Raw genomic sequence first — 22,619 nt, forward strand, 5'->3', positions numbered from 1 at the left:
AGTCTCAATCGAGCTCAGATAAGAGGGGGGGACGCCACGAAAGTGATGATTGCGAGTCTAATGGATGGGTCTTCTTGGGTTGTGAACGATATTAACCTCTGGAAGAGAAGATGCACAAAGGGATTTCAGTTTTCGCGACCATCAAAATGAAGTCGTGTCCTGTTTCGACTTGCGAAGAATCAACTTTTAAGTTGAGAATCAACTTTAAACTGCAACGAAGACTCCAAGTGAATGCATGCAACATGCATCAATCCACACTGCAACTCAAGCGTGCTCTTGGCGTCACGAACTCTCCAGTCCGAGTAGTTAACCACTGCGGCAGTAGGCTACTGGAAAGAAACCAGAATTAGACCTTTGGTGGGGACAACTGTAATATCAGATTTGGCACAAGATGAGAATGTTTTGGAAGCGTAAATGTTTAAGCACCCCAAGTACATGTTCATCAAATAGGGCTACTTGCTTCATGTTATTTGTACACCTTATGCATTGTGATTTCAGTGAACCTTTACCAGCTGGCAGACATCTAGGCTATCTCAAGATGTAATGAAATGAGGTATGTACTTCAGTCATAGCTGAAAGGCAATTATGTAGTTGAAAGTCTATGCTGTTCAGCATGGAACAAAAGGAAATGGGTTGAAAAAACTCATTGCTGAATTCAGGTGGGGTTATTTTTACTTGATTCGAATTGCATCAATGTTTGTTGCTGATTCAAGTGGGAAAACTAAACATTTAGTCTACTTTGGCTTTGGTTGATGTACAAGTAGTTACAAGTAGCGTTTCAGTAATGCTCACTTGCAATCAGTGTTTTTATATTGGAATGACTGGTGTAATTTGTTGCTAAAAACAGTGAAGCTACATTTTTCTTTTAGCTGGACTATAATATGTTGGATAAATTTGGAAAAACTAACCTAAACATTTCCTATTTATATTAGAAATCAAGGACGGGTGAGAAGATCCAATTGTACTGAAATAATACATTTAGATAGAAAAAGAAGAATTTAGAATCAATATTAATTTATGTTTCATTGGTTTGTGCAGTATGTTATGAAAGGTTTGCTATGAAGTAGTCGTTGGTGGATGACTACATACCCACTGTGTGAAAAGCGTTTGGTACATGAGAAAGTAGTATTAGTTAAATGCAAATGTAGTGAAAACATGCCATTAAAAATTGGACATGAATAGGTGACCTTCACAGCACATTAGGATCAATAGGGTTCCAGAGAACAATGAAGAGGATGTTTTTGATAGGCCTTGTAAAAATCCATAAACAAGTGACCAAGTTAGAGATTGTAAATTGAAAATACTACAGCTTTTGTGACTCTGACTTTTGCCGTTGGAGCAGGTGATCAGTCAGGTCTTTGATACCTCACACAAAACTGGCAGGCTTCTGTAGAACACTGTGGATGTAATCTGTCAACTGTAATCATAATATATGCTGCAGCAGTTAAATTGCATAACGTAGCTCACCAGGAGCCTCTATGATCTTAGTCTTTCACCTGGTTGGTAATAATTGAATAATTAACTACAATAATCCTTACTAATTGTATCTTTATTATTATTAATAATAATAATAATAATAATAATAATAATAATAATAATAATAATCATCATCATCACGTCATCATCATCATCATCATCATCAGAAGAAGAAGAAGAAGAAGAAGAATTACAAAAAAAACTTTTACATCAGATCTGATTAATTGAAAATGATAAGTTTTTGCTGGTCATGTGCTTAGCACAGGAAATAAAATAAAAATATTTCAGTGTGTTCTATATGCAGTAATTTCACTGAATTCCACAATAATATTTCCAGTTATACTGTTAAAAGAAAGATACAGTACATAAAGGTGATCACTCAACCTCTTCTCTACCTGTTGTCACAATCACTGCGACGAGTTGGATTGAATTAAAGGCATTTATTTAAGTAAAAAATGAGACACTGATTGGTGCGACAGGTAGAGTGGTGTTGAAGTAATCATCCCTATATATATGTCTATTTCAGCTTCAGCGCATTGCAGATAAGATGTTATTTTTAAGCCTTATTTTATTTTGTTGTATTACATAGTTATTACATAGTATTACACAAGCAAGAGGTAGGAAGCCCACACACTTAAAAATATTTTTAAAATAGGGCATAACCCAAATATCCAGACAGGTACCTGTATGAACACATGAATGGCCAATGCCTGACTGCTTGCTTTCAAAGGCATAGTTAGCAGTTGTCAATCTTCCTTGCTGATGATTGGTAATCATAGACTGAAAGCAAGGTGAAAAAGTTTCTTGTTATTGTTGCTGTTGCAAATCGTTAATAGTGTAATAAGGCTACATTTAGTGAGTATGACACGTTATCAGCATAGCTGCAGTTTTGGTCATAGTTATACTAATTATGATAAAAATGTGCATTTCCTCATTTGCTTTCAGAGAAAATACACCTTTTTTGGAGATGCAGAGTAAATCAGAAGTAATGAATAAAAGTAAGGAAGTATAACTGCACCAGCTTTTCACCCTGGCAACCTCAGTAGGTTTAGAACTTTGACATCATTATTTGCTTTCCTTTGCCTTTCCTGTCTCGCCTTTTCCCTTCTGTGATCTTCAGTGTTTAAAAAATTATGAATTACAGCTGCCAATGGTGAACATCTTGTACCATGTCATCCTCTGTGATCCAAAGCCAATGACCTTCCTGTCCACACTGGAGACATTTCAAAACAGAGGAACAGGCACAAGGCCAACATGCAATACTGTTCGTTGCTTCCTCTGTGAATCGCTTCCCTCTAGAAGTGCTTGTGCCTAAAAACTCCCTCATGCAGACAAAATAGGTCTATTTAAAGCCCAGTTGCCTTCTGTACCCCACATACAATAGCATGCAGCCATAAACAAGAACAGAATTAACTGTGCTTCTCAATGTGCAAAAATACCTTGAACAATTTATTCTGTTCCCATATAATTTTATTTTCATAATTTTATCAATTTTCCTACAAGATGTTTTGATGTAAGAAATCAGCCCTGGATCCAGTCAAACTTTGTCCTTAACTTGAATTACAAATTAACACAAGTGTTACTTTTTCAAAGAAAAACATAATTTTAAAATTCATTCTGGTGATCACTGTATACAGAAGACTGCAATTAATTACAAGTTTAAATTATGGATAAGCTCTGAATGAATCTAGGCTGTAGTGTAAGAGTATGTGTTGGCATTGCAATTCTAGAGAATCAACCAGCCTTTCAACACTTTAAATCTGTTCAAAATACACTTCAATCCAAGAATGTGGTGTCTGTTTTAAATAAACCATCATTTAAGTCATTGGGGAGTAGAGACTGAAGTAAGCAGAAATGTTGATGCAGTGTTTATCAATGTACAGTATCCACAAGTGGTTTTCCAAGTGCATTGGTGTTTGCCAATAAGTGATAACCTTCAAGCCTCAGTGCTCTGAGTTAGCATGTGAGCATCTGCTACAGAATGTGACACCATGCTTGGAGACGCAGTAAGAGTGTGGTTATGCCCCTTATTTGGGCACCGTTGGTTTTTGAGCTCAGAAAACTGGCAGCATAACCAGCCCCTGCTGCCTGTCAGTATAGTGACAAATTCAAACATGGTGATGGTGGCTGATGTTATGCAGGTGGACAGTGACGATTTCCTGTACTTTCATCTCATTGAACCCCTTTATCCCCATTAACTAACACACGTGCATGCATGCATGCATGCATGCATGCAGGCACACATGCACTCACACTCACAAACAATTGGGGAAAACTGAACAAGTACAAATCAAACAACTGCACAGAGGTGGCCATTTCCTAGATGAAGAAACCCAGCACCGCAGATGCTGTGCCATTGTTCTTATTAAAATCTCATCTCATTCAGTGGTCTGTCAGCAGTTGTGCTGGGAAATCGCTGTGTTGCCGTAGCCTGAGGTAAACGGAACCAGTGTCTGTGCCTCTGCCAAGCAGGGCTGAACTGGAAGGAGGGCAATGATGTCACACAGCTCTGGTGCACATTGTCCTGCTTGGTGTAGGAAGAGCCTGACTCTCTGTGGCTTTTCTGGGACATTGGAGCGGCGTTCTGTATCTTATGAACAGGAAAATTAGGCTGAGTGATGAATTATGTGTATATAAAATGTAAAAGCAGGCAAGGGATTTCACCTTTAATGATTCATTTTGGTTTTCATTCATTTGTTGGTATTCTAAAGCTGTAATTCTTATTTCATTATATTACTAATTGTAGTATCATTTTATTGCCTTTTGGTGAACACATTGTTTGCCCAATGGTTTTTCCCATGTGGAGTTGTCAGTTAGCAAAACAAAAGGCAAAGTCAAATCAGTTTTTGTGTATTAATGAAAAAGTGCAACCTAATGTCTGCAATGTCAATAAATAATAAGTCAGTCAGTAACTGATATGACATCGAGAACAACTGTTTAAACTACACTTCTTGCATTTACACCAACCGCAATTGAGTGGCTGCATTCTTGCCAGCGTTTGTCCGCCTTTCTATTGATCTTTGATTTGGACTTTTTCCAGTCCAAAAACACAGGAAAAAAGCCTGATGTGATTCACTCTCGTTTAACAGGGCTCTCAGGGGAAGCAGCATTAATGGATGTCTTCACTGTCACTTAAAACCCACTCCTTCATGTCTGAAAGAGGAATGGAAACCAGGACAAAGAATGACAGATGACTGTATTTACAAATTACTGTGGTTTGTAAAGCAGCATTTTATGTTAAGGGAAGGACACGCAGAGCCCTGTCTCTGCACTCAGAAAGCAAGCCATTGTTCCAGGCGCCTGCTGTTGCAGTTGTCACACTATGGGCTTAAGGCACATTTAATTACCCCGGAAAGAACATTCCTCAGTACCCTGCATGCTCAATTTGTGAGGTCTTTTTTCACATCAACCCAGCTGAGCCCCATGCCCCTTTACCCAAGAGACACCTGTCAAAGTAACAGAATGTTATAGCTTCCTTAGTGGACGGAGGAGGAGGGAAACTTGCTGATGTGGCCCCATGCATGAGGTTTGGGAAAGGGTTCATTAGGAGAGTTCAATCCCAGAAGGAGAGAATTTAAGCTTGGGCTCTCATCTTCAGCTCAGCTAGAGAATTTGTACTAGATTCTTTCAAAAGAAGAAACCAGCTGGAGGGCAAGAAGACTAGATCTGCTAGAGCAGTCAGCAAATCACAGGTCCCCTAGGCCAGGCCAGGATAGAAGCTATAAGGAGCCCCCATGTTGATGGGGTCCTCTGACTTTTATATCTTTCATGACCTTTCTAGCATGTTCTTTACTACCCCCTTATTTCCTGAAGCCACAGTTCTGGGGCTGAGTTTATGAGTTTCACAATAACTTTATTATTAGCTTTATAAGCAATACAGTAAGTGAAAAAGCATGTTTAGACAATGATAATAATGACTGCACATCTCTCCAGGGTTTATTAATCCACAGTGACCTCTGCTTTTCTGAGATGATCATAAGTGTTCAGAGGTTGAGAGGTTTGAGAGGTTTGCAATATGGTTAATTGTATCAGATAAAAAACATTCTAGCAACTGCATCCTCCATGTGTCGTAACTTGAGGCTCAAAATACAAAAAATGACATTGAGAGGGCATTATGGCATGTTGATGTTGATCATTCTTTATAAGAAACCAAAATACCTGCAGAAATACAGATCCAAAGGGAATAATAAGCCATCATATTATATCAGATTTGCCTCATTGGCTTGTTTCTTGTCATTGATGGCTTTCCAGGGCTCAATGTGGACTGGATTGTCCTTCATCACATCTAGGCTTGACATAGAAAGTTCTCAGTCATATCTATACAGCAGGGATGCTGGAACATCCTGTCCTTGCAAGAGCCAGGGGTGGTATCTTATTAATAACGCAACTGGAGACAAGTCAGTATAAAACCATTTAATCACTAGGCACTGCTGCTCATGCTTATTTGATTAACTGGATGAATATGTGCTAAGACCTGTTAATATGGCACATAAAAATGAATGTATGTAATGGTATGGGAAAATATGTAAACATATTGAAAATATTCAAAATGCATAAAAAACTAAAACTACATCAGCCATGTAGACATATATAAAGTACAGATAATTCACATAAAAAAGCCACATCAGCCACTTTCATACATTCACTGTTATTCCAGATTGCTGTGGGCAGGGACGTGTTACAGGTTTCACTGTGGTATGCTGACTGTCAGCCAGAGAATCATTTTGACTCTGCTGCAAGAAATAGGAAGAGAGGAAAAATACCAGAGCGAGAGAGAGAGAGAGAGAGAGAGAGAGAGAGAGACCTCCAGGGTTAGTGTTTAAAATTGACACAGTCATAAGATGGTCATATCCATATGTTCATTCACATAAATGTTTTCCCTAGATTGTGTTTACATCATATTTTTTTTTAGTAGGGAAGGGTTTGCCTGAATCCTTAAATGCTCTCTCTCTCTATTACTCTCTCTTGCTTGCTCAATCTCTCGCTCTCTTTATCTTTTTCACTATACAGTATCATTTTCTCTTGCTCTCTCTCTATTTCTATTTTTTTCTTTGTCATTCTTTCAATCTGTTGTTTTCTCTCTCTCAATGCACATGCATGTACACACACACATACATGCGCGCGCACACACGCACGCAAACACACACACACACACACACACACACACATGCACAAACACACACACACTCACTACTCTGGCTCCTTGCTGCTGGCAGAAACAGAGGGTCAGCAGAGGGTGGGTTTGAGTTTTCTTGCATCACGCCTCTCGGGAGAATTCCGCTGGAGGGGAAAGTACCACCAGAAGGTGGCAGGGAGAGTATCACGGGGTTCTGTGTGTGTGGATAATAAAACATGTTTTCAGTGACATCCATGGGCCCAGGGCCCAGTTTAAGTTTGCTAACATAAGAATCGCCCTTTTTAAAAATTAGGGAATATGTTTGTTTATTTCAGTGTTCACGTTTGAGGGACAGCGGAGTGTATCTGACTTTTCCTTTCGGTATTTCACAAATGCAGCATCGCTGAGCTGGCCAGGCGCAGAGACAGTAACACCATGATGATGGTGCCTGTATTTCAAATGGGCTTCTGCCATCAGGACATAGAAAATGGTGGCCACCCTTTAAAGCCAAACAGCTCACAACAGTTTTTTGTTTTTGTTTTTTGTGCAACATCAATGTGGTTTTTAAATGCATATTAAATGCATGTAATTCTTTTTCTTTTTCTGGAGGGATGCTGGGACATCAAATGTTTGCTGTCTGCAGTCACTTTTATCAGTTGTGTTGTGTGTCAGTGTAATAAACAGTGCTCTGCATTTTTAGTGTTTGTATTATACATTTAGTTTTTTGATGCAGGTGCTGCAATCACAGTTCCCTCAGGAAAAATAAGGTTACTCATTCCTGGTCAAGGTTCATATTTCATTCTTGCTTTCTTCTGTCAGCAGCTCACAGTGACGATAGACACCATTGTTCATCGCAACAGTGACAAATGTGGCAGACTAATATAGCACAGGAACACACGTTTGGCTGGGCATAAAACAGTGTTAAGTCACTGCCTGGGTGTCATTGCGGCCCCAAAACACCATAAATCAAATCAACTGTCACATGCTCATTTCAATCTATTGTTAAACAATGAAAAACCCACACACACACACGCACAGTTTTGCTAAATTATTGTGATTTCTTTTACCTTACCCTGAATTGTTATGCGTCAGAGTGTTTGGCATCTTTTACCAGCCTCCTTGGCTGATTAGGAACCTTCCACACCTGTGCTGAATGGGAACCACTTTCACTTGACCTTCAGCTCTCTTCTCTTCATGTATGCATCTCTTCACCAGCCTGCTCCTGCTGTTGCACTTGGTTGGGAACCCAGTGTTCATAGACAGATCCTCAATGTAATCTTGATGGTCGGGTCCCCAATGTTCACGATTGGGACCCAAATTTGCATGGGTGGGTCCCCAGTGTTCTTAGTTAAGGCCTCTGATTAATATCTTTGGACACAGTGAGGCTTATAAGGACCTATTATAAATATAATCCATTTCATAATTATATTTGAGAACATCTTATAAAACGGCTTGATGGATGAGTTACAAGTGTATTTACATTTTATGTCACATGACCTCACATGATTACGTGCATATGGCTTAACAGTGATAAGATAATCAGAACACAGTGATATAATAACAACACGTAACATAAAGTAATAAACAATATTAAACATAAGAAGTGCTGTGGTAAGACAGCGCTCGAGAATTGTAATGCATATCTAACAATGTAAAATCAAGTTGCTGCCTCAAGAAAGTTGCATAATGAAAAAAACTATGGAGTCGCCGCACTCTGGTAGAATAAAATGCTTTATTCAGTTGAAGTTAATTACATGAACTTTTGGCTGTGGCATTCACCAGATTAAATCTCACAAGCGCTTGATGAGTGCTTCTGTGAAGTTACCAGGCTAGACTTGCACAGACCATTACAATTAATTGAGTATCAAATGTGAAAGATTACAGGGAAATGCAGTCACTTCCAGTCAGATGTAACAATCCAAAGTCAGATACAGCAGTAGAAAAGAATCTTCCCTAACAAGGACTATGGATCGCACAAATGAATAAACACACCCAAGGAAAGAAATTCAGGTACATGTTTCAGGGGCAAAGCATAGGTCCAGACTTTCACTTAAGATTGTGAAGAACTTCAACTGTTCAGGTTCTTGCTTGCAAATGCTTGATATTCTGAAGAAAAAACTGTGTTGTAAATATAAATAAAACACAGTGACACCAGTGCTAAGAAAGAAAGAATAGATTGCCAGCAGGATGCCATCTTTAATTAAGCTATTAGATACTTAAAAATAATCTCTTCAGACTATCGATTTAATTTGTCACTGTGTTCCATCTGTACTCATGGATCAACCTGACAGGGAAGGAAGTGTAAAGACTACTTGGATTTGGAAGACAAGAAGACTAAAAACCACCTGTGAGAATGAGGGATGACTCGCTAAACAGCTAAACACTGATACTCAGCTAGCTGTTTTTTTACAAACAGTGAGTGGAGTCAAAAGATGGTGGTGCTGTATATTCTGAATTAGTTTGATCTCACTTTATTAACTTTATTTTTAAATTAGGGTACCTCCCTGTCTGAGGCCTGTTAGATGGATTTTCACTTGCACAAAGCTGCAATTTCTTTAAAGATTTTTTCCTTGTTGTTTATCACATTCAGGCCCGACACCCGTATTAATTCCTCCATCGTTTCTCTGTCGTAGGCTGGCCTGAATGTTGGATACGTCTCCCTCCACTTATCGACATCTCCTGAGAGAGAAAGAGAGAGAGATGAGATGAAATCAAAAAATGGGGAAAAGGCTAGATTGATAGTTTCTTTAATTCCTCTAATTACATTATTTGAACCTTTAAAAGGAACATCTGGAGCTGAAAGAGACGATGGGGTTATTTTTATCAAACTCTCAGCAGTGCAAGAATAATTTACAGCATTCAAATATAACTGCAACTTGGTTGCGTGTACTGAAAACATTACTTGCACTTACTTGCTTTATTTACCCCACTTTCTTAAATTAAAAAATACCATTTAATACCAAAAAATATTTAGCATTTTCTTTTGCTGGTTGCATCCATATAGTTTTACTCACAACGACACTGTGGCCCATTCTTGCACACACACACACACACACATACACATGCACGCACGCAGGCACACATGCTGGCAGGCACACACACACACACACACGCACGCACGCACGCACACACGCTGACACGCACACACACAGCATTCAGAACTGATCTGAAAAACAAACAGTGCACCAAGGGCCGCATATGTCCGGTGAATGAAATTGAATGGAGACCTTTGCAGTTGACCATGTTGAAGAGTGGAATGTGGATGACAGTGGGAGTGTTTTCACTCTTGAACACATAGAAGTCCTTCGGATGTTTCCTGTCTTCGTCTGGAACTTCCACTGGGGGGAAGGGAATGCCCGTGTGCTTGCAGTGTTCAGCAGCCTGAACCACAGTCTGGAACGTTGGACAAGGACAGACGGTCAGACATCTAGTATAGGATGATAGCTTTTTCCTCTACATACCAGTATATTACCTGAGCAGTGACGGTGAGTAAAACATAATGAGTAAAACATTATGTCATTAACGAAGACAGTATATTGCACTTAATTGTTCTCTGTGTATTCTATAGGTCTGCTTTTAGTCTTAGTGTATTGCAAGGAAGTCAGACACCACACAGTAAAATGTCCAGTGTTAATTCAGCTCTGACAGATAACATTTGGTCCCCATTGGTTATCTGTTAGAGTTGAATTAACACTGGACATTTTACTGTGTAGTGCTGCAGGGTTAGGGTCAGGGTGGGGTACAGGCTCTAGTTTTAGAGGATTAGGGTTAGGTTTATGGTGGGGTACACTAGGAATATCAGGCTCTAGTCTTCGAGGATTAAGGTTAGGGTTATGGTGGGGTACAGCATGGGTGTCTGACTTGAGTGTAATATCCCTGGTGTAATACATCAGCGAAATGGTGTGAACAGAAGAGATTCATGACACACTTTCATCAGACATGCTAAACATGTTTTAGCACATAGTGCTACGGCTCTGAAAGTAGTTAAAAAACAAAATGAACAAAAAAGGAATATACTCCTTCATCCTTTAGTTCCATGTGCATGTGATTCATTTCAAATGTTCTATAGCTGTTCATGGCAAAGTGCTGGATGACAGCTACTTTAATGTCAGACCTGCTCTGGTAGGAAAGGGAATTTATGATTTGATTAAGCTAAATGAATCTTACCATGAATGGATCCCCGGCACTGAAATCAAAGGACAGGATGAGTTTCACATTCCTCTCAGGCCGAAGAGCAGCCACATACGGAGAGTTCAGCACAAGCCCCGCGTCTTCCAGATAACTGCGCTCATCTGACAGCATATCGTCTGGAACCTTGGTTTCTAAAGTGACACAGACACAGGCCTTTCTATGAGGGACTGCAGCTCTGCCAGCCTGTGGATGCTTGTTCATCTTTATCTTTTACTGTGGCAGAAGATCCCACAGGACCGTTAGCTATGCTATTGAACCTAAACTACTATAATGATGCACATAAACGTAAGTGGGTAAACTCGGCTAAGCACAGGCAGAGGGCTGTGAACAATGATGGGGGGGAATTACAGAGAGAATGAGAGAGAGAGAGAGAGAGAGAGAGACTTGCCGGTCATGGGGAACTTGTACAAAAAGTTATATTTCGTGCCCCAGGTCCAGGTGCTCAACAGTGACATAGTCTTCAGAGTGACCTTGGTAACTGTGTTGGAAAGGAAAGGAGATATTAGGATTGTGTACATTTCTCTGTCCCCATTCTAATTATATGAACATTCCCACAGACTGTTTGTGTGTCTTACTTATGCACAGATGAAACCAAGTACCCAAAAGCATAAAATATGGTTTGTAATACACATATATAAAAACCAATGGTTTGACACATTGTTCAAAAAAAAAAAAGAAAAAAGAACGCACTAATGAGCTCAGCAATAGCAAACATGACAGAACACATACATTTGTGAAGAAAAGCCTCTTATCAGCTGTTGAACAGATTAAGAACACCCTCCAGGATGTAAGTATAGATGTGTCAAAACAAAAAAAAATGAATATGACATCACTAAAGACATATTTTGTATTATGAGTAAACACTTTTGGCACAACAGTCATTTGGGTGAGGGGTGAAGATGAAATTATGTGAGGTGCTATAATAGTTTCCGCCAGCAGGTGGCCTCACTTACCATTTGATAAACCAGGCAAAAAATTTTGGAATGCGCTGAATGCATCAACAGCATACTCTGCAAGAGACTCATGTTTCTCCTCTTTGCTCTTTCCCGCCATGTTTTTCTCAGGTTTCTTGGCATGTTCCGAATCTACGCCTAGAAGAAAGGAAGGGAGGCATAGACTCAGCTTTAATGGATTCACTTTTTTTGCACTGTACAAATCTTATGAAGGGACATTGTCAAGAAACACATTGCAGAGATCCTACCATTTTTGTCATTCAGAGACTAATAAAAATGTATTTATACAAGGGGTCGTGATTATAGGCAAACACATGCGTTATGCACAAACACACACATACACAGGCAACTATGCCAGAACTGCTTTCCTAAAATATGTGCTTTTGAATCCCCCCAAACCCTCCCCCCCTCACCCTACCCCTTCCCATCTCCAAGACAGATAGTAAATATATAGTAGATAAACTGTACATAAATAGTAGGTGGTAGGTAGTTGACCTACCTGACATGTTCTTATGTATTTTCTGCACGTGCTGGGCGCTCTCCTCCTCATCATCACAGTCAAACAGGTGTAGTATACTTTCCACCGTTTCACTTGCCATGTCGTCCAGATGGACTAAAAAGGGAGTGAGAGCAAGAGAGGAGCCAATGCAGAAAGTATCAGCAGGCTCCAGAAATATTTATGGAGAGTGCGCAGTGTACTTACCATAATCGTAAATTGTGCCTGTTATGGTACTGAAGAAAGAACCTGTAACAGAAGGGATTGGCGTTAGATGATTGTCTGATTAAATGGTCCCACAGAACATTTACAACCATCTTCCACTGTAGAGGAAGAGTGATACCCATAGGATCTTAGATTTGATTTTGAGGAAGAGAGCCACTGGAGTTCTGAACTGATTCTGTATAACACAGAAGTTTCAATTCCTCTCTGTTATGGAATCTTCTTTAGTGCAATCCCAGTTATTAATTGTATAACCTCAGCTGAAAAGCTATCAGTCCTAAGAACCTCTTTGCATCAGGCATGTAATGTGTCCTCCTTAAACCAAAAAGCCTTCATGTCTCTTTTTTTTCAGGGAAAACAGCATCAGCACTTTTTATAAATGAGGATATCAGACAGTCTGTGCGGATACCTGCAACTTCATATTATCTACAAAATACACATTCTTATATTTCTATTGCAATTATGGTTAATATCACTATTAGTTTCATCAATGTTTTATTTGGCATTTTCTCTTGTTCTTCTTATGCATTCTCTTGCATTTCTCTTGTTCTTCCCATGCATAAGAAATGAGTGACTGAAAGACAAGGATTTATGAAGGACATAGCAGGAGAATTCCAGAAGTATTTCAGTAAACTAGGGATCACATCATTTGTGGTCCTCACCTCCTTCTTCATCATCATCATCTTCTTCTTCTTTTTTGTCTTCTTCTTTGTCATGTCCATACCCGAGAATACGACTGAAGAAACCTACAAGAGAATAGTCAGATGTTAGATGATTGTGCAATTACATTGTTTCACAGGATATTCTCAACCATCTTCCACTGCAGAGGAAGAGTGATACCCATAGCCTCTTAGATTTGATTTTGAGGAAAAGAGTCACTGGAGTTCTGAACTGATTCTGTATAACACAGAAGTTTCAATTCCTCACTGCTATGGAATCTTCTTTAGTGCAATCCCAGTTATTAATTGTATAACCTTAGCTGAAAAGCTATCAGTCCTAAGAACCTCTTTGCACCAGGCATGTAATGTGTCCTCCTTAAACCAAAAAAGCCTTCATGTCTCTTTTTTTCAGGGAAAACAGCATCAGCACTTTTTATAAATGAGGATATCAGACAGTCTGTGCGGATACCTGCAACTTCATATTATCTACAAAATACACATTCTTATATTTCTATTGCAATTATGGTTAATATCACTATTAGTTTCATCAATGTTTTATTTAGCATTTTCTGTTGTTCTTCTTATGCATTCTCTTGCATTTCTCTTGTTCTTCCGATGCATAAGAAATGAGTGACTGAAAGACAAAGATTTATGAAGGACATAGCAGGAGAATTCCAGAAGTATTTCAGTAAACTAGGGATCACATCATTTGTGGTCCTCACCTCCTTTTTCATCATCATCATCTTCTTCTTTTTTGTCTTCTTCTTTGTCTTCTTTTTCATCATCTCCATACCCGAGAATACGACTGAAGAAACCTGCAAGAGAATAGTCAGATGTTAGATGATTGTGCAATTACATTGTTTCACAGGATATTCTCGACCATCTTTCACTTTACAGCAGGAGTGCTAACCAGGGGCGTAGGAATAATTTAGACATAAGTTAGGGGTGGGCTTGCAATCAGGCGATTGCCATTCAACTTACTGAGCCTACTGGTTAGTAGGTACCTTTTGCCTTTTGCACAGGGATTTTAATGGGATGATTTTTAACAAATATTTGCTGTACCGGCTGGACTTTTTTCCTGCACTCCCGCAGCATGTCTTTCAAAATAAAAGTGCACAGAATTATTATTATTTTTTTCCGGTACAATTATTGGGGGGACAAGTTTAAGTGTTGGGGGGGGGGGGGGGGGGGCATGTGTTCCTTCTTTGTGAATCACATTTTTGTATTCCTGAGAGGAAAACTGATGTTCTGCAGTACTTTTCATCACTCTGGATAAAAGCCTCTCCCTAATGATAATTAATTAACATACGGAAATACTGCTAATATCATTTTTAGTTTCATCATAGCCTTATTTAACTTTTTTTTTCTTGCTCTAACTTTTCCTAATATTCTCTGCAGGATTCCAGAAGTATTTCTGAGAAGTAACATCTGTCACGGTCCTTACCTCCCTTTTCTTCTGCCTTGCTTTCTTCTTTTTTTTCTTCTTTTTCTTCTTCTTTTTCCTCATTTCCATACCCTAGAATGCGGCCAAAGAAAGAACCTGTAACAGAAGGGACTGGCGTTAGATGATTATCTGATTACAAGGGTTCCACAGAACATTCACAACCATCGTTCACTGTAGAGGAAGAGTGATACTCTTAGCCTGTGGGGTTTGATGTAGGGGAAGAGAGTCACTGGAGCCCTGAACTGATGCTGTATGACACAGAAGTTAGAATTCCTCTCCGCTATGGAATCCATTTTAGGACACAGTTAATTAGTTATCAATTAATCTAATAATAAATAATTCCTTTAATTTATATAGCGCTTTTCTCACACTCAAAGCGAAACTCACCCCACCCACACCACTACCAACGTGTAGTACCCACCTGGGTGGTGCATGGCAGTCATTTTGAACCAGAACGCTCACCATTACATTACATTACAGGCATTTAGCAGATACTCTTATTCAGAGTGACTTATACAACTTATTTTTCATAGCATATGCATTGTATCCATTTATCACCAGGGAACCCCCTACCTTTTATGATAAGTGTCATGGCATCTTTAAAGACCACAGTGAGTCAGGGCCTCAGTTTTCAGTAATGTCTCATCCCATCTCCCACAGCACATCACAGGGACACTATTGGCCCCCTACTGGCCCACCAACACAACTTCCAGCAGCAACTTAGCTTTGCAGGAAGTTTCCCATTCAAGTACTAATCAATCCTATACTTGCTTAGCTTCAGCCATTTTGCAGGAGCAGGGTAGGTGAAAGTATGGCTGCTGATATAACAGGGGAATTTCAAAAGCACTTCTGAAAATGAGGGATCACATCATTCATGGGCCTCACCTCCTTCTTCTTTTTCTTCCTTTTTTTCTTTTTCTTCATCGTCATACCCAAGCAGGTGACCGAAGAAGGAACCTGTAACAGAAGGAACTGGCATTAGATGATTGTGGGAATACCCAGTTCAGCAGAACATGCACGACCATCTTTCACTGTACAGCAAGTGAAAGGTTGTCTCAAGTGTTAATGGTCTAACCTCAGCTGTAATGCTATCAGTCTTCAGAACCTCAGCACATCAGTCATGTGTTGTTTCATACCATAAGCAAAAAGGCTTTAGGGCCCATTCTCACAAGGGATTAAGTTCCCACCAATGTTATCGTTTTCACGTTCCACAGCTGGTGACTTGCTAATAATGTTGCCAGATAAAGTATTGGACACGTCCCCATGAACAACCGCCTGTGGAAAAACAGCTCAGTGCTTTTATATCCAAATGGCCATAAGCTGTGAGAACAGCCCCTTATGCTTCTGATGTAAGACAGCATTAGCTCTTTTTAAAAAAGAAAAGAAAATAGTCTATGCAGATATGTGCATATTACTATATATGTACTATATACTATATATCATATTATCAAGAAAATACACTTGATTATATTCATATTGCAATTATGGTTAATGTCATTATCAGTTTCAACGTTGTCTTATTTCGTTTGTATTTTTCTTGTTCTCCATTCATAAGAGATGAGTGACTGACAGACAAGGATTGATAAAGGAAATAACAGAATTCCAGAAGTACTTCTGTAAAAGAGCGATCACATCGTTCGTAGTTCTCACCTCCTTCCTTTTCTTCTTTTTCTTTTTCCTTTTCTTTTTCTTTCCCTTTTTCTGTTCCTTTTTCTTTATCCGTTCCTTTTTCCTTTTCTTTTTCTTTCCCTTTTTCTATAACTTTTTCTTTATCCGTTCCTTTTTTCTTTTCATTTTCTTTCCCTTTTTCCATCTCTTTTCCTTTTCCCTTTCCTTTCGGTTTTCCTTTTTGTTTTTTTGTTTTTTCAGCAGAATCCTTTGCTTTTTGTTCACTTCCTGATTTGTAAATTTCTGAAAGGAGAGAGGGATCAGACCATGGTAAGATTTCTCAGGGTTCTATAGAGTATACATAAGAACTTTCATATAAAGAAAGAAAGCTGTTATAATGTAAATATTACACGTACCCTTAAGCCACTGCCAAATGCTGTTCTTAATATGGTTGACGTTTTCCTCCCCATCTGCCAGTGCACTGCCACACAGACCTGCACGTAAAAAGAAAATAAAATCTCTGTTAATCGGTTATTATGGCCACCACACAAGCAAACAGTTATTAGAAAAGCAGCACTCATTTAATGATGCATCACTTTGAGCACACACAGTAAAATGTCGAGTGTTAATTCAACTCTAACAGCGTTAATTCAACCCTTAACAGGTAGCATTTGGTCCCACATTCCAGAGTGGGACCAAATGTTATCTGTTAAGAGGTGAATTAACACTGGGCATTTTACTGTGCAAGTGTACAATTATCAGCAGCACTGCACCTTGCAAATACAGCATGTCCCTCTCTGAGGTTCTCTGCTTGAGCACCCCGCCTTCAAACTGGCTCCTGCAGGTGGACGTGTCCACATAGGCGCCCAGATGAGAATAACCAACTTCATGAGGACTGAGCTCAAACCAGCAGGCTGAAAGACAGGAAATTCATATTTACAGTGCCCTCCAAAAGTATGGTAACGATCAAGTGAAATTTGTTATTTGCCCTGTATACTTCAGGAGTTTGGATCTGAGATCAAAAGATGAACATGAGAAGAAAAGTACAGATAATTAGCTTTTATCCCATTGTATTTACATGCATATATGTTTTACCATTTTACAAAAACAGCTATTTTTGTGTTATGTCCCCAGTTTTCAGCAGCTCAAGCTCAGCCTAAGTATATAACAAAAAAAATAAAAATGTTACTATACCGTTCACATACTTTTGTATTGCACTGTATAAGCAGTTTATTTCGTTTATTGTCTCTCCATTATGGCCTGTGCTTTAATGCCTTAGTCTTCATGGTATATTTACGAACAGGTAATAACAACAAGGTAAGCTTAGCATGTTAATTAGATTGTTGCACTGCAGGGTGAGAATGCAAATGATGGCCTATTTGGCACTTTCGGGCATTCTAATAATCAAATATAGAAGGACTCTGAAAGAAATGCAAAATTCACTCACACACACGCACACGTGCATGCGCGCACACACGCACAAACGTTTTGAATTAAGGCAAACAAAACAAGTGAAAGAATATATTATGTGTGCAACTACTTAATGTGATGCTCAGCACAAATCAAAATATTCTGAAACCAGTGCCTCACAGTAATCATGATATTATGACAGAACAAAACTGAACAGATAAAAGGCTTAAAGATAATAGTCATAGCCGCAGCAGTAGTAGTATGAGTGCTTTTGTGCTTGCGCCGCACACTGTAACACCAACATACCTACTTTATCCCCCTTGTCTTTTAGACCCTGGTCATTCACCGTGTAGATGGGGTATGGGTTTGTTGGTTTCATATTTTTCAAATCTGAGAGACAGGTGGTGTTTATCTGAAGGATGAGAAAGAGTGGATAGAGTTCATTCTATTTATTTGAATGGCAGTATGATCATTTCTACAGCATGGCCACGGGCCACAACCCTACACTGCTTATATTTATGTCTCTTTTACATCTCTTTTAATGAACGAACTAAGAGAAATCAGTGTCTATAAGTTCAATGTCGATTGTCAAATTTCCTTTCACATTTACTGACCTTTTTCACAAAGCCATAAACTACAGTAGCAGCCCAGAAGTCCGTTAGGGAGAAGTTTTCATCTTCAATTGCTTGAGACAACCAATTTGTTAATTCTGACAGATCGATATCAGTCTCTGTTAATCTCTTGACCAGACTTTCAATTATACTGGGAACTTTTGTGGACCAGGCAGGATCTTCATACATTGAGGTCATACACCTGTGATGACACATATGGGTGCACATTTATGAGAGAGAAATGAGCAATGACACCATGTGACAGACAGGTTAGAGGAATTTGAACTTCAGAAGGGGACTGCTTCTAACCAGGTTGATCCCGAGACTCCGCACAGGTAGAGGGCACAGTCAAGTAGCTTTGCATGATACATCTGGTCCAGGCAGCCCAGTAGGCCAACCATGGCCCTCTGCCCCCCACCTGAACCCAGAACAGCAATGCGAGGGACATTATTCTGAAAGAAAGGGAGAGAAAAAAGGGAAGGGGTGTTACAGAAGACTCCAGAAAAACTCTTCCTGGACTGCCTTTGCCTGAAGGCAACTTTAGGGGAAGGTAGGAAACATGCAAAGCATTTTGAGATCGGGCAAACTATACTTTTTACACTCACCGATCCACATTTGATTCCATGGTCCTTTAGGCATTTCTCAACAATCACCATTCTCTCTTGCACATATTTAACCTCTCCTTCACTGAGTGACTTAGAAAGCCGAACACGTTCCTTGCTAGGGGACAGGAATTCACACAAATGAAACTTGAAAATGGTAAAAGAATAATGCACTCATCAATGCTCCAATATGCAACGAGCTCCATAATGTTTGGGACAAAGATATTTTTCCTTGATTTCCTTCATTTTTATACACTTTAGTTTCACCATGTAGAAATGACAGCACTTTTTATACATAGTTCCCCATTTCAGAGCACCATGATGCTTGGGACTTAGCTTCACAGGTGTTTCTGATCAGTCAGGTCTGTTCAATTGCTTCTTTAGAGCAGGTATGAGAGAGCATTCAGTATCTAGTCTAGATTCTAGGCTTTTTATTGCCTCTGAAAATCTGTACTTTAACCACGGGTAAATAGTTTGATTACAAATCTAAAATTGGGGAGCCCAGAGCAACAAAAAATAAGTCTTTGTCCCAAACATTATGGAGCTTATATTGAGCAACAGTCTTTATAATTTGAAGACATATTTAAATGCAAATTGACATATGAAAGATAAGCAACTACACTACACTGAAAACGTATTAACAATGTATACGTGTGTACATTTACATTCATATAGCAATTAATTCTTGTCAAAGACATTAGTCCTCTGCCATAAAATTATGTTTAAATTGAATTTAGTGTGCTTATTTGCAGGCCTACATTTCTTGCTTCAGCTCAAGCACAAGCATGAAACCTAGCTCACAATGTTTTTAAATCTTTGCGTAAATCAAACAGTGTACAGCAAATAAACAAGACATTTCTATTTAGCATAGTGTGTGTTATAGTTAGCTACTTATGGAGGGTTGATGGCCAAGTTCGGTGTGCCAGCTGTTACCGCAGCATAATCAAAAGCTTTGTTCTAACCTTTTACCCCATATCGCCGAGGTAACTGTAACGTTAGCTACTAATGAGAACGTGCGTGCTGACCGGTGTACTTGGCTATGTATAATAAGGAGGTATATAATCATTGTGACACAGCGGTCATTACACATCTGTCATATACAAAAATAATGAAAGATCATGGACCAATCAGAATTGAGTACCCAGAAAAGCTATGGCATAATAACAGACAATCTAAATGTTAAAAATAAATTACCTTTCAGATGATTCTTTAAGAAACCACATCTGTGAGAATAAAAAAAATCAGTAGTGTGAGGTCCAGTTAAACAATTATCTGGAGCTATTAATAAAAAAGCAAAGATTTATCTAAATAAATAAATAAATGTCTGATAAAGCCATTAGAATGGTGAATTCTACCACAACCTTCCAGAATTATTGAATTTTCTTGAATGAGATTTAAAGGGGTAATGCAAAGGGTAAAACTGTTTATAAAAGCTTAGAAACCAGTTCAGTTTTCAACGTTATGTACTCTTATGAATACACATACAACACAATTCTTATTTGAGGATGATTTATAGATTTATCATACATTGATGACCAACAGTAGAATAGAGCAACAGTAGGAAAGAAAAGAATATTACCTTTCAAACTCGAATTGCCTGGTGTCAATCCGTTCTGGACAAATTACCACAGGTACACTAAACTCTAGACTAGACACTAGTGCTGTGTTGGCAATTGAAATTACCTGAATATCTACTTATATATGGCTAGAAATGTGTCACCTCCTGCAATTTGTGGGAGGGAACAATTCGCAAGAAATTCCATGTGACTGTTTCTAAAAAATTAAAAAACCTGCATTCAACATGCTTTGTCTGGAATTTAAAACCTGTATCCCCAAAGGATATGCAATTTGAATGTGCTAATTTTCATATTTTCATACTGAATGGGAAATGATCGGCATAAGCAAAGAATTGTCAATGTAAACAGGTATCCACAATGTCTTATTTTTCTCTCTAGTATTCGTCTTGAGATATTGCTGTTACTTTCTCTCTTGGCAAGATTCATAACTGTTTCCTGTGTCCATTTTCCATCGACTGATGTTGGAACTTTTGAGAAAGTGGCTGAAACAGGCACTCTGTCATAGTAGTGATGTCATTGCGATATATGAAAATATTTCAAAATATAAAAGAACAGGGTGGTGAGAACATTTACAATATGCACTCAGCAAACCTGAAAGCCTGAAGACATCAGTAATATGGAAAATATTCACGCATTGTGTATGTACCAAAAAAGGTTATTTTATCAGAGCAGGTGCATTCAAAGGGTAGGTGACTCAGATACAAAGAATACCTTTCCTTAAATTCCGTATTTCCCATGCTAAGTGTGCCACAGCACTGCCCCTGGCATAAAAAAATTTTCTTCATCACAGATGAATAGTGTTGTATTATGTGGGAGAACACATATCATTATGTAGTCATGGAATCAGGCTTCCTCTCTTTCAAATATCTTGTGACTTTAATGTAAGATGGATTTGAATTAGAACATGAACCGACTGTCAGGTAAACTCACCTCTCATTCTATTTCTCTCTTTCTTTCGTGATCTCTTTCAGGTAATTTGTTTCCAGCTGTAATTTGCTTCCGTCAGGACGTGGCTCGATAAATTCAAATTCCATATTTTTTTACAGCACTTCCTCACTGATGTGTTTGTGTTTAACTGACATCAGACATACATGCATAAATCACACATACTTGTTAAATAACTGCATCTGCTATAGTAAAACGAGACCTGAAGAAAAACACGTTTTCAACATACAAAAAAAAAAAGTTACTCACAAATACAAAGCACTGTCTATAAGCCATTAAAACATTCTAAATCTAGGCCTGCCATTAAAAGTAGCAATATCAAAATTAGGCCAAGTTACAAGGCTATTTTAGCTCACACAAATTAAACAAGCCATATTATAAAGCAATGCTGCTACCCTAAATTATTTAACGTAACTTGGCCCTGTGTTTTTTCATCTAACCATTTAATCTATCATCTTTCATTAAATTCATTACGTTCTTTAAAATATATGCATGCCCATTTTGCATACATGTCCAATGTTTTTATTGGCTGATGTAGCTAAGTGTCCAATGTGGAGGTGTCTGTGGGCCTGGAGCATTTGTGATGATGTGGTTTACATTTATTACAAATATAATAATATTCTTCTATTATATCTCTCTCTTATATCTCAGATTTCTGAGAGTGGGAAGAACATTCTCTTAGGTGAGCTAATTTGTCCCAGCAGGTTAAAAATAATCTTCATTAGTTATTCATCCATAACATTGCAGTGCCAGAGTACATTTACAAACCCATGTGTGGAATTTATTTCCCTGATATCAACATAGATACAATCAATCAATATTTTTTCAAAACAACCTTTGTGTTCCTGACTTGAAAGGGGAGAGAGGGCTTCATAAATGGGGAGTATCCAACATTCATTTACATGGCAAATACTCTGCTCAGAATATATGACCCATTTTCATAAGTAGGCTCCCTGGGGAATTTGGCCTTGCAAATTCGCTGTCTCTGCCCTAGTAGTTACAGGGGCTGGACCAAATGATGGAATAGCTTCAATCTTTCGTGGAATTCAGTCATACAGGTTCTGAATGGTGTGCAGTAGGACCATTCAACATAGCTCAGGAGGTAAGAGCGGTTGTCTAGCAGTCGGAGGGTTGCTGGTTCAATCCCCCGCCCTGGGCGTGTCGAAGTGTCTCTGAGCAAGACACCTAATCCCTAGTAGCTGTTAGTATGGGGGCGTTATCATTTTGGAATATGGGGACATCATGATAGTGATTGCACCGGAGGGTGAATCTGGGCCCCTGAAATGGCTTCATATTCCTTGGCCCAGTG

General features: G+C 38.8%; 1 protein-coding gene across 1 annotated transcript; it reads right to left on the reverse strand.

Annotated features, from left to right (window-relative positions):
- Positions 1 to 8,305: 8,305 nt before the first annotated feature.
- Positions 8,306 to 22,471, reverse strand: LOC135260317 (ankyrin repeat domain-containing protein 12-like). Its single transcript, XM_064345561.1, has 20 exons — positions 20,368 to 22,471; positions 19,983 to 20,011; positions 18,792 to 18,906; positions 18,496 to 18,638; positions 18,190 to 18,388; positions 17,882 to 17,987; positions 16,939 to 17,079; positions 16,582 to 16,659; positions 16,208 to 16,468; positions 15,443 to 15,514; positions 14,558 to 14,653; positions 13,836 to 13,928; positions 13,117 to 13,200; positions 12,440 to 12,481; positions 12,236 to 12,349; positions 11,737 to 11,874; positions 11,254 to 11,261; positions 10,760 to 10,990; positions 9,820 to 9,985; positions 8,306 to 9,271 (listed from the first exon to the last, which is right to left on the reverse strand). Exons 2-20 carry the CDS (start codon positions 20,009 to 20,011, stop codon positions 9,123 to 9,125), a joined length of 2,265 nt encoding a protein of 754 aa, XP_064201631.1. The 5' UTR covers positions 20,368 to 22,471; the 3' UTR covers positions 8,306 to 9,122.
- Between the last annotated feature and the right edge of the window lie 148 nt (positions 22,472 to 22,619).

The sequence above is a fragment of the Anguilla rostrata genome, chromosome 8 (genome assembly GCF_018555375.3).
Source record: "Anguilla rostrata isolate EN2019 chromosome 8, ASM1855537v3, whole genome shotgun sequence".
Taxonomy (NCBI): Eukaryota; Metazoa; Chordata; class Actinopteri; order Anguilliformes; family Anguillidae; genus Anguilla; species Anguilla rostrata.